Raw genomic sequence first — 12,854 nt, forward strand, 5'->3', positions numbered from 1 at the left:
TGTTTTTTTATTGTATGTTTCATTTTCTTTATTTGAAAATTGAGACTCTTTTTCTTTTCCCTTCCTATTCTTGGTGTGTTTTGGTATTTGAAGATTGGGCTAAGTTATTTCTAAGGGTGGCTTAAGGCTGCTTCTTCCTGCACACCATATTTTCTTCAGGCACCCATAGTAAATATGAAAGTACCTTTTTGTCCTTAAAATCTTAATAACTTTTCACCTCACTCTTTCTTCTCTGTTCTCTCATCCCGCGGCACCCCAATCAGTTTTCCACCCCCATGTCTTTCTTTCTTCTTGACACATTATATTTAGTAAAAATTTCAATAATATTTATCAATATTTAATAATAAGAAGAATAATATGTTTATATGTAGAATAAAAAGAAAATATTAAATATTTTAGGCAATTTTACTTCATCTGTTCATCGATCAGAAAAATCGATCTAAATCAATGTTTAAATAGAGTAAAAAAATTTAAATTAATTTAACTAAAACTATCATTTTTCCTAGGTGAGTTATTAAGTATAAAATATTTTTTTACACTAATTTATTTTAAAAATAGTTGTGTAAAGTAACATAATATTTCAAAAATACCATAAAAATAATATAATAAACATTTACAAGGAAAAAAATAATCTCACATTAAATATGTAAATGATTTCTTTAATGTATTAATTTTATTATTTAAATTTCTGCAACATAAAGTTTTACATTTTTCAATCTTAAATATCAATATATTGTGTTTAAGTAATGATGTGATATATCATGATCCTATGTGATGTAATGTCATATCTAAGTGACATGGTATTTCATTTTTATGATATGTAATGTCACATCTAAATGATATGGTATTTTGTGTGTCAACTCATCGGTTAATAGTAAAACGTTATAAAAAAATTAAAATAGAAAAGTTTTATATTATAAGAGCTAAAATAACAAAAAAAAAGTAAGAACCAAAAGGATAAAATAAGTACATTTAAACTTTTGAATATTCATGTTTACTGTGTATATCATACAGAGTTCAAATGTAACACATAATATTTGATCCGATAAATTTTAGTAAAAAGAAGTATAATATTTTTCATCAGTCCAAAAAAAAAAGGAACTTGTGAACGAGGTACAATGGGATAAATTTGTTAGTACAATAAAAACTTAGAAACAAACTTTTAAGAGGTTCTATTGGTTGTGTTCTTTCTTCTTGGAGATGTACTGAGACTACTTAAATCCCTGTGTTGTTTCATCATAGTTTGGGGGCTTCTAATCCTCCTTTTTTAATTAAAAAAATACATAAACAATTTTTTTCAAGAACTAAAAATAATACAAATAGCATTTCAAGTAACCAACTTGAATACGTATTTCTCTTCTCATTTTACTACCAACCTGCAAAATTTCTGGACAAGTAACTCAGACTACGGAGGTTTTTCCATTGAAAAATATTCAATACTGAAACAAGTCTAACTTTCCCTCAACTAAGTGCAACCATATTTTCTATTATTCTTTGCCATTGAATCAAAGTGTTATGACAATCATATTGCAGCAGCAATTTTCTTCATCACTAACCTTTCCTGGTTCCATTCCATCACATAATCAATGTTCAATCCTTTGAGTTTCACTTTTCCAGATTTGGAATCCAAAAATAAGTTGTATGCTTACATAAATTATGTGCATTATTAGACAATAATGAACATCCCAAATAAACAAAATAAAAAAAAATCAGGTAGCATTAAAAGAAAAATGTAAATGGCATTTTCGACTAAAAATATGTTATAAGAAACCACAGCTCAACTTTTCTACTCAAAACTCTTGGCAAAATCCCGAGTGAAGAGTAATTGACTCCTCAATTTCTGCTTGTCAACAATTAATAACTTCACAAACCTGATGAGAGGAATCACACCCAGAATTGGAATGCTCTTTCACTTTGTTAGGAAAATGAGACTAGAAAGTAAGATCTTTGGGATCCTCAATAATCAGTGAAAGTGTTTGCAAGAACGAAGCCAAATCAGCACCATAGATGACTCGATGATCGGCTGTAACATTGACCTGCAAATTTAAATTTCTTCTATTATAGGAAACAAGTTTGGAACTGGATTTATGTTTTTCTAACAATAACTAAGTCATACTCGGATACTCCTATATATACATATGTTACGACTCTCGCACCTGCATTTGGTTCTTCATGCCAATGCGACCATCCTTGGTAGCCACAACAGCTGGCTGTGATGCTCCAACAGCCATTATTGCTCCCTACACAAATAAATCCAAAGAATGATAATATTCGTGTTGCCCATCACTAATCGAATTGGAACATATAGCCAATCTCTTGCAATATTTGACCACAAGTAAAACACTCACAGTTCCAGGTGGCAGAATAGCATCAAAGCGATCAACACCAAACATTCCCAGATTGGAAAGAGTGAAAGTACCTGTAAAAATAAATAATAAAAGCAATCAGTGAGGATGAACAAATATCCAAATCAGAGTCCTTAATTTGATCCAATTGGATGTCAGTGTTCAACCATTAGAAAGGCATAAACTCTTCACCGTAAATAAAATAGATCTGTATCCTTCTTATTCAAGAGATCCCCATAACAAGAATAATAGAAAGCAAATATATCAGGCAGAATTGAACTAGTCAGCACTAATAGTCCACACAATATGGGCCACTAAGACACCAGCAGCACCATGAATTCCAGTGGTTCCATTAAATTGCCAAGAAAATCACAGAATGATAATAAAGTATGGCCTTTAAAAATATTTAAATCATTGGTTGTAAACCTTAATATTCAATTATAACAGTGTAATGTCTCCTTAATGGGGGGGAATCAATGCCTTATACTTGAGTAAAGTCAGAACTGAGATTTTAAGATTGGTGAGAAAAACAGAGTTTAGTATTCCCCACATAATACCAGAAACTTTGCAATTTAGGTATCTCGGATCCATCTTGGTATTAATGAGAGTAAAAATAAGTGAAGTAAAAGAAAACAGACTATGATGGATGAGGTAGACAGACAAGAAAATAAAACTTGGACTTGGACAAGGATATGGCCAAAACTCATCTAAGTGATTTGGGTATGTAAAAAGAATATCAATGGAGGCTCTAGTGAATAGCAGAGTGGATCAAGTGAAAGATAGTACAATTAAAATTGGTAGGTAAAAGAACTAAGAAAACAATAAGAAAAACTATCAAGACCTTGTGCTAAATTGTTTTACGAAAATTTTGATCTTTAAAAGAGTCTGATGGCCTTAACTAATATATCATCCAAAATGGAGGGCCAAACTTAGTGAGATAAGCCTTTGGTTGTTGTTATTTGTTTTTAAATTGTATGCCTTTTTTATTCCCTCCAACTTGTTATTTATCACACCTCGCTGTTGAATAATGATGATCACAGCATCACTAAACTTCACATTCTCTATTCATTGAACTTTTTTGCATCCTTAGTCTTAGGTTAACTAAAGCCCCCGTAGTGGCCAGATAATAGAGGATATATCCTCTGCTCAAAAATTAATTCTAAATCATATTTGTCAATCCTCATGCTTAAGGACTCATTTATCTTCCTTAGTCTTTCAAGCCCAATGTATTCTTTCAACCTTAAACATCATTGCAATTGTAAACCTAAAAGAATACAACTACGGAACATCAAAACCCTCCAGAAAACTGATCCGTACAGATTTTCTGGTATCAAAATTCATACATCACTTCAACTTACACTAAAAGAAAATAGATAAACATTCAGATACAATCTTCAGCTTTGTCAGTGAATTACCCATATGAACAAAGATTTTTCTTTGGTATATAGTTATAAACTACTGCAAGTGCTCCACAAATATACTTTACGCCTACATGATTACATTTCATGCCTAAAACCAACTGTTCAAATATATAGCCCATGCATATGTATAAAGTTTGTGTCATATATTCATTGATTTCACAGTTGCAATCCAGTCAAAGAAGACTAAGTAGATGATAAAACATCAAAGCATCCCAATCCAATTTTCAGACTGAAATTAACTTTAGACAAGTCTGCCCAGTGCACACATTAATCAAGAACTTGAACGCCAATATTGTCATTCATATTTTGAAACTTTGTTTCTTTTCATTCAAAGATATCTCCTAGGTATGTAGTGATATACTTCTGAACTCTAATAATATGAAGTAAACTATCAAAATTTCTAGACCCTACCTACAAATTTTAAGGATTCAATAATAAATTTTAAAATTTGCTAAGATGTAGAACAAAACCAATAAAATGCATGTAAGTACCAGTGTTGTATTCATGAGGTTGAAGCTGCTTGGCCCTGGCCTTATCGACCAACTCCTTCCACTTTCTTGACAATGAATATACATCAATCTACAATTTACATCAAATATACCTTTTCACAATTAAGAACCATCTTACACTAGAGAAGAGGGGATTAGAAGCTGATCAAATTAGAGTATAAAAAAAAACCTTATCAGCATTCTGAAGCACTGGTGTAATCAATCCGCCATCTATAGCCACAGCAACTGCAACATTGATGTTGCTATTATATGTAAAGCTATTACCATCTCTACAACTTGAGTTGATAACAGGGTGTTTGGCCAGTGCAAGCGCAGTAGCCTTGGCAAGCAATGCGGTCATAGTAACTCCCTTTGACTTTATCTGGAAGATTTTAACATAGAATTAATGAATGAAAAGATAATAACAGTTTGGGTATGAATCCAGAACTCCAGGGTGCGCGGTACAAATAATTTGAAAAGGTGAAGATATCAAACTACCATGAACTGCCGATAGCATGTTCAAATCACAAGTAAGAACATCACAAAGAATACATGGCTAGCATTTTTACACTTGACCCCTTATGGTAATAAATTCCTTTCCAGCTTTTTTGACTCCTTTTTGAGTTATGTGAAGATCCTATAGAAAAAAAATGGGAACAATACTTGCAATTGACTCTGTCAATTAATAAACCCCCATTCATTACACGGTCTAAGAATATTATCTTATGAAACAAACTATCGAATATGCAAATTGGATAAAGTGCTGTTATATATTAAACACAAAGGTCACAGGAATCCATGTGATATTCATCTCGCATCAATCATAATCATAATCACAACCATATCTAATGACTTAGTGGTAGAACTTTCATATTTAGTACCATATACAAACTACAAAGTATGTGAATTCCCCCCTTATCACCCTTTTATGAGTTGAGTGTTAATCTCTAAAGGCACCAAGCTTTCAACAAAATGCAGAACCTGGGAACAGAGTTTGAAAACATTTAGAACATTTCAAACAGTCAAAAAACCAAGCCAAAGGATCTGTAATAATAGTGTGACCTCTTCCCTACACAGTATTGCAACATCAAACTAGCAAAAAAAACCATAACAAACATTGAAAAGAAAACCAACATAATCTATCAATGTGATTTAGTCAACTAGAATAGCAACTCAATACAACCACATTTAATGTATTGCACATTCAAAGCTCACCTTCTTGTACAAGGCATCAAGTGCATCTGTGGTGATGGTGTAACCAACCCTGAACGTGGGAACTGCCAAACTCTCCACCATGTTTCTACTCACAGCACCCTGCATTGTGGTGAAAGGCACCACAGATCCCAACTCCACCCCTGCAGGTGCTGCACTCTTGCCTGGTGCTGGTGATGCAGCTGCTGCAACATTTCCAGAAGCTGCAAATGCCTCAACATCTTTAGCAACAATCCTCCCCATTGGTCCAGTTCCCACTACCCTCCCCAACTCCACCTGTTGGAAAACATGTCAAGAGTCCAAACGAACAGAGAGAATGGAAAGAACAAGAAAATGCAGAAGATGTGAATGTGATAGATGAGTAAAGCTCTTACAATTAGGCAACATGTAATGGACAAAATGCAACTAAGACCTTAATAGATTAAACTTCTTAATAAATACTTATAAGAGAAAAATATAAAAAGGTAAAATGACTTAAAATTCTCTCCTTAGTTAAAATCAATTAAACATCTCTTATAACATTTCTCTTAAGTTAAACTTCAACTCATAAGAAAACAAAATCATAAAACAAAATAAACATCTCTTATAACTTAAACCTACACACGCACTTCAATATTTATAGAAGCTTGTCTACCTTCTCTAAAGGTCTCTAAATGGCAAATGTTGAGCAGCATAAGTTAACTTTAACAAGTTTGACTCATTTTGTGCATTATTTTCTTCTTATATAAGTATTCAGCTAGAAATTTATGTAACTATCTAACTCATTCACAACCGTCTAACCAAATTCTAACTAACTATAAAATCACCTTCAATTCCTTGGCGAGCTTCTTCGCATAAGGTGACGCAACAATCCTCTTCCCTCCCTCCGAAGCGGGATGACTGGACACTACGACCGGAGCCGGAACCGCAGCTGCGACGGGGGCCGCAACCTTCTCCGGTTGAGACTCAACGGGCGGTGCTGGTGCAGCTGCAGCTGCAGGCGCGGGCGCGGAAGAGGAAGAGGAGGCTTTGGACTTGGCTTGAGCAATCTCATCCTCGGTCTCAGCGAGGAATGCGATGGGGGATCCGACGGCAGCGACACCACCTTCCTCGACGACGATGGCGGCGAGGTAGCCGTCGTAGAATGTCTCGACGTCCATGTCGGCCTTGTCAGACTCAACGACAACGACGCTGTCGCCCTTGGAGAGCTTATCGCCCTCGGATTTGGTCCAGGAGACGATTTTGCCCTCCGTCATAGTGGAGCTGAGTGCCGGCATGAAAATCTCCCGGATCTTAGCCCGAACGACCAGGGGAGACGTCGTTTTGCGGTGGGTAACGGCGGCGCGGCGGAGCGAGGAGGAAGAGGGGATGAAGGGAGTGTGAAGAAGGTGAGCCATGGTTGAATGAATGAAAAAATGAGAATGGGTTTTGGGTTGGATTCGATTGAAGAGAAAGAAAATGAGAAGAATGAGTGTGTTGTTCAGTGTTGTTAAGTAGAGAGCGATTTCCTCGAATTCATCGAAGGAAGACGGAGGTTCCAACTTCTAACTCTAACAAAACCAAACCAATCAACCACCGTACCACACCGCCAATGTTATGTGTTAATGTTAGTAACGTCTTTTAAGTGTTAGTTCATGTTTCTTTGCACTTTAGTAACAAAGTCGTGATAAAAAAAATATAAAATAAAAATTGCAATTTAGTAAAAAAAATGGTGAAGTAGTCAAAACTGTAAGAAAAATAGAAAGTGATTTATTTATATATCAAAACATTGTGTTTTTCAATGGTTAACTTTAAAAATATATTTCTACTTCTCAAATTCTCTTTATTTTAAATATTAAACTAAGGAAATGTATTTAGTAAATTATAACTTAAAACATTGTACTGGAAATATATAATTATCGACCAGCCACAACTTCAAATTTAAAAATCAACAAAATTACTTAGTTGATAAATCATACTTGTGTTACGCAATAGAATTAATTAAACATAAAATTTGTTAAATTATCTATTTAAAAATAATAATGAATAGACATTGTTATAAAAATGTAGTGAAACAACAAAATCAAGATCTATTTGAAAGGGAGAATTGACTTATTTATAAGTATATATAGATTATTAGGATAAAATGAGAGAATACAATAACTAGTTATAAATATTAATTAATATAGATTGAATAATTAATGGTAAATTTTAACATGCAGTGGAGGAAGAGATTGAGTTGGATGGCAACAATAAGCACCAAAGATTTCTAGCAAAAGTATGTTGTAAAAAAGTAGGGTTTTTTTTCAATATAATTTTATATAGTCAAATATTTACAGAGAAATCATATTAATTGAATTATAATAAGAATAATAATTAAAATTGCACATCAATAATGTGATATATTTGAAAAAATATTCTTATAAATAATTATTATAATAATTTTAAGACATTTTTTTAAAAAAATTTATGACATATTATGTATTTTTATTAGAATTTTTTCTTTTAAGTCTAGTTATAATGTTGGTCTCTATAGTTTCATATGTGAATAATTTTATATTTATAGTTTTGTACTCCATAAATTTATAAAATAAATAATATTGATTATGATGATTTTATTTGTTAAATTTGGTTAATATATGTAAATAATGAATTTGTTACATTATTAAAATCAGATAATAAATTACTAAAAAAATATTTTCATATATATCAACTAAAATTAGACCATTAAAACTAGAGATTAAAAATATTATTTTTAAAATATTAAAGTCCAATCAATAAAAGCAAAAATATATATATAAAGTGATAGAACAATATATGTATGAGATTTAGTAAAGAAAATTGCGAAAACTAAAAAGGATAATGGAAAAGGTAATGTAACCATGATGTTCCCGTCCAAGGTGGCATAGGTTGGTTGAGCAGGATAACCCCAACTGGAACAAACCCAAGAAGCAGAAACAGAAGATGGGTGGTTCCATTCTCCCTTCCTCTTCTCCTCCCTCTCTTTCCACTCTGTTCACATCCAAGTTCAATGAATCTGCTCCCTTCACCCTTTTCTGCAACCAATTCCCTTCCCAATCCTCACCTCCTCGTCGTTACTCATGTTCTGTAAAGTAATCCTCTCTCTTATCTCTTTAATTTTCTACCATTTATGTCTCTTACTTTGAAGTTTAGAGCTTTAAGCATCGTGTGCTAATGGGGTGCCTCATTTGCCTCCTTCTTCAATGGTTCGTGTAAATGCTGTCAGTGTTAGTGATTAATGTTGTTTAAGAGAGTACTGAATTGGGTAACTATGTAATTGGCCAGCACTAAGTTAGTTTTTTTGTTGGCTACTACTGCTACTAAAGAGTACAATTTTGCGATTTCTAACAAATTTCAGCTCACAGTGGAAAGTGGGTTGCTAGCATTTCTCTTTTTGTAATAGAGTGATTTGTGTTGGAGTGCTAGGGGAGAGGAATTTCTAGACTTGTAGTATGATACATATTCGTGTTAAATACTTTCAGTTTTGTTACCCTCTTAAAAGGCTCTTGTTTTTTAGTGGTTCACAGTGGTGTGATGCATGGATGAATATTAACTTAAAGCACTATTTACAGAAAGGTAAATGCCTTCGGAATTCAGCATAAAGGTTCCATACGACATGGAGACAATCTTGATGCAATGAAGAGTGGGATTTTGCTGCAGGTTGTTTAACATTCACGTGTTTTACAGCAAAATTAAGCATTTCATTACATCCTTTATACCGAATCTTGTGTTTCAAATTTCATCTTTCATTTTCATTATCTGATTCTCCTACTCATGCATTGATTTCTCTTTTATTTTGCTGACAGAAATAAACTCTAGGTCTTGTATAAATGCTTCATTCTAAATACCATCATCAGTAAAGCATTCTCATTATTCATGCCTTTTGTTTACTCCTTAAGTTCCGGATACTAATCTTTTCTTCCATCGTGGACGAAGACAGAAGTTTCAAAGGAAAATGCCAATGGAATTCCTTAGCACCCTTTTCAACAAACAATTTACAGGTAATTCCCTATTCTCTGTTTCTAATTTTATTATTCTTAACATGTTTTTTCCATATATAACGAGTGAATTGGTCTAATGTGTTTTATAGAAAAATGGCAAGTTTTGTAATGGTACAAAGTATAGTCTTAACAAGTTGTTGTTGCTCTAGAATGTAGAAACTGACCATATTCGTGCCCAAATTTTGATAGACCTCTGAAGCATTCTATGTAATGATCAATAAATGCTCCATTATTATGCCAAGATAAAACAAAAACATAAAAGAAATGATAATGAGGTTTGTTGAGATGAACAGCAGGAAAAATTATATTATGCAGCTATGCATTTAGATTTACATGTTCGTCAGTCAATTACATTGTATATAATGTTACTGATATGGATGTACGTTTTTGCTTGTTGAGAAGATTCCCCATCTGTGTTTGACTGTCTGCTACTAATGGACTTGGTTTAATCAGTGTTATTTCACTAATTTGAAGTGTGTTGTTACCCATTTTGTTTTTCAGTAATCTGATTTGCCCCTATCCCTTGCTTGTATTTATTGGTAATGGGTGTTTGCATCTTTTGTTCTTGTAGCTGATCTTCAAGCTGCTCAATGTGTTAACCATCCATGACAAGTCATGGAATTTGGGGTTGTTAACCCTCTTAATTTGTAGGGAACCAAATTACTATCCCCGTTTCTTATTTTCTTTTTTGTCACACAGCAATTAAAAAATAACACTTCTACAAGCAGAAAAATTAACAGCCAAGATACAATTTTTTTAACCCTAAAAAGGCCATAAATTTATAATTCTTCTTCAATACGATTAAGTATAACTTATAAACAATAATTTGGATTTAAATTAAGAAAAATACTTGGGAAAGTATTTTAATTTTTTTTTTGTTGCATAAGAAAGCCAGCCACCTTGAATGGCTAGCGGATTAAGGGAGGGGTTGAACCTGTCTTTAAGAAGTGTGCAAACTACAATGGGCTAAATGATTGGAATGGATTCAATCATTCAACTCTATTTGACAGCTGTAGGTAGCAAAAATAATCATGATGTTTTCATTAAGTTTAATTATGTTGATTGTTGTTAGTAGTCAAATTGCTGAAACTGATTGGGTAAAATCTATGGAAAATTTGCGTACCTTTTTAATTCTAAGCATTGTGTTAAACTTGGTTCAAACATTTGGGCAAACGTCAGCTAATTCAAAGTCTTCAAATTTTGTTTTAAAGTTGATATAGTCACTTGTTTTAATGTTGCAGGATTTTCAGTGAATGACTTTACAACCAAACATCTTGAAGATGGTGCAAGATCATCCAAATGGGTTTCAGCATTCTTGCTTGGACAAACTATATCAGTGATTTCTCCTGATGTTTCTTATGCAAGCAGCTCAATGAAGATAAATGAGATATATGAGGTTGGAGAATTGTTTGATTTAAGCATCCAACTAATATACTTGCTATTGCTACTGGGTTTGCTAGGGACTGGGACTTTTTTTGTGATTCGTCAAGTTCTTGTCCGCAGAGAACTCGACCTATCTGCCAAGGAGTTGCAGGTAAGAACCTATCTTCCCTTTGGTCCTTTATATTATTAGACGTTTCTCTTGTGCAGGATACATGACGTGAACCTCAAAATGTATTAGACCCTGAATTTTATGTTAGGTGTCTTGATTTTTTTTCTCTGGTTTGGTACCTAATAAAGATTATATACACAAGTGCAAGCCACTTGGAACTAGATGTTTTATGATCCTTTGTCCTTACTCCTTTTCTTCCACTGTCTCAGGAGCAAGTAAGAAGTGGTGATGCTGGTGCAACTGAGCTTTTTGAACTTGGTGCAGTGATGCTGCGCAGGAAATTTTACCCTGCTGCTACCAAGTTCTTGCTCCAAGCAATTGATAAATGGGATGGGGATAACCCGGATCTTGCTCAGGTTAGAGGGTTTGTTTGATTGCAACCATTGTAGTTTCACTCATTATTAAATGAGTTTCCATTCATGATTAGTAGTTTCTAATAAAAAAATTATCAACAATAAAGAGTGTGTTGGTGGTTCTCCTTTCTTATTCTAATATGACTTGTTAACAACTTTGGTGACTATTGCATAAACCAATCCACCAATAGGTTTACAACGCTCTTGGTGTAAGCTATGTCCGCGATGGGAAAGTTGACAAGGGAATTGCTCAGTTTGAGACAGCTGTCAAGCTTCAACCAGGCTATGTCACAGCTTGGAACAATCTTGGAGATGCCTATGACAGTAAAAAAGATTACAAGTCTGCTTTGAAGGCATTTGAAGAAGTCCTGCTATTTGATCCTAACAACAAGGTTGCACGGCCTAGGAGAGATTCTTTGAAGGGACTTGTTGATGCAAGCAAAGGAGTTACCGTCACCAAATCAGCAGAGAAGAAATGAGTGCCATTATATAAACTCACCCTATGAACATGGCATAGTTAAATACATAGTTTTCAATAACTTGGTTGTGTTTGGAAGGAATTTTGGTTCTATTGGTGTAGTTACTACAAACTAGCAAATGTAGTTGAAAGTGCTCAATTCTCTAATAATGGTGCTGATGGTGTTTTCACTTATGAGAATCCTCCTTTTATTTTTATTTATTTTACAAAATGGTCATTTTCAAGCCTTGTTATAGTGGTTCCTTTCATCATTTTGTCATTTCGTCATTGCTTATATCATATATTTTGAATCATTGTTGGCGTGCTCTGTATGTAGGCCTCCACTTTGTCCTTCAACCATTACAAGTCTAGAATATGACTTTACTAGCTAAAGTAACAGAGTTTAGTTTCTCTTAAAAAAATATTAGAAAAATTATATGATTACTTTTAAAATAATTACTGTAAAAGTTAATGAATTTAGTATATGTGATGATTTATGACTGAATAATAGTGTAAAAATTGACAGTATGTAGATTACTATCTAAAAACAAAAACAAAAAATATTTCTGATATATGTTGTTTGATGTCAGTGTAACTTTATATAAAAGATACAGTTATATTTTTTTTCATTTTCTTGAGAATTTTTTCTTAGATCTTGTAGAAAAACGTATTTATTTTCTGTTGAAAAATATCTTTAAGAAAATGAGATTTCTTGACAATTTATAAAAGCTTGCTAAAAAGATGAACACTAGTTTCATATGTAAGAACTTTTCTAAGTTTCAAAGGAACATTTAATTGTTCTTCCCTTCTATTTTAACAACTTTAAAATGTAAACCGATTTATAAATTCAGCTTCTATACAGATAAAACTAGAGTATTTGAATTGGATTATTTTGTTAACAAAAATCACAGTTTGGTATTGATGAATATAAACTTCCCAATAAGACCCACTAGTAATTTTCCTCTTACTTCAAAATTTAGCAACTTCTAATGCATGCATAACATCGTAAAAACACAAGAACAAAATTTGATATGTTTATATTTCCT

The 12,854-nt window shown here is 33.1% G+C and overlaps 2 protein-coding genes across 2 annotated transcripts; one reads left to right on the forward strand and one right to left on the reverse strand.

Moving 5' to 3' along the window:
• Window positions 1–1,539: 1,539 nt before the first annotated feature.
• LOC137827853 (dihydrolipoyllysine-residue acetyltransferase component 5 of pyruvate dehydrogenase complex, chloroplastic) lies at window positions 1,540–7,113 on the reverse strand. Its single transcript, XM_068634207.1, has 7 exons — window positions 6,273–7,113; window positions 5,470–5,742; window positions 4,445–4,636; window positions 4,258–4,345; window positions 2,349–2,419; window positions 2,157–2,240; window positions 1,540–2,036 (listed from the first exon to the last, which is right to left on the reverse strand). The coding sequence occupies exons 1-7, from the start codon at window positions 6,840–6,842 to the stop codon at window positions 1,932–1,934; spliced, it is 1,383 nt and encodes a 460-aa protein (XP_068490308.1). The 5' UTR covers window positions 6,843–7,113; the 3' UTR covers window positions 1,540–1,931.
• Window positions 7,114–8,232: 1,119 nt separating this feature from the next.
• On the forward strand, window positions 8,233–12,003 carry LOC137828033 (tetratricopeptide repeat domain-containing protein PYG7, chloroplastic). The gene is made up of 6 exons (XM_068634432.1): window positions 8,233–8,537; window positions 9,018–9,105; window positions 9,386–9,446; window positions 10,688–10,980; window positions 11,208–11,354; window positions 11,543–12,003. The coding sequence occupies exons 1-6, from the start codon at window positions 8,389–8,391 to the stop codon at window positions 11,828–11,830; spliced, it is 1,026 nt and encodes a 341-aa protein (XP_068490533.1). The 5' UTR covers window positions 8,233–8,388; the 3' UTR covers window positions 11,831–12,003.
• The last annotated feature ends 851 nt before the right edge of the window (window positions 12,004–12,854 follow it).

The sequence above is a fragment of the Phaseolus vulgaris genome, chromosome 7 (genome assembly GCF_000499845.2).
Source record: "Phaseolus vulgaris cultivar G19833 chromosome 7, P. vulgaris v2.0, whole genome shotgun sequence".
Taxonomy (NCBI): Eukaryota; Viridiplantae; Streptophyta; class Magnoliopsida; order Fabales; family Fabaceae; genus Phaseolus; species Phaseolus vulgaris.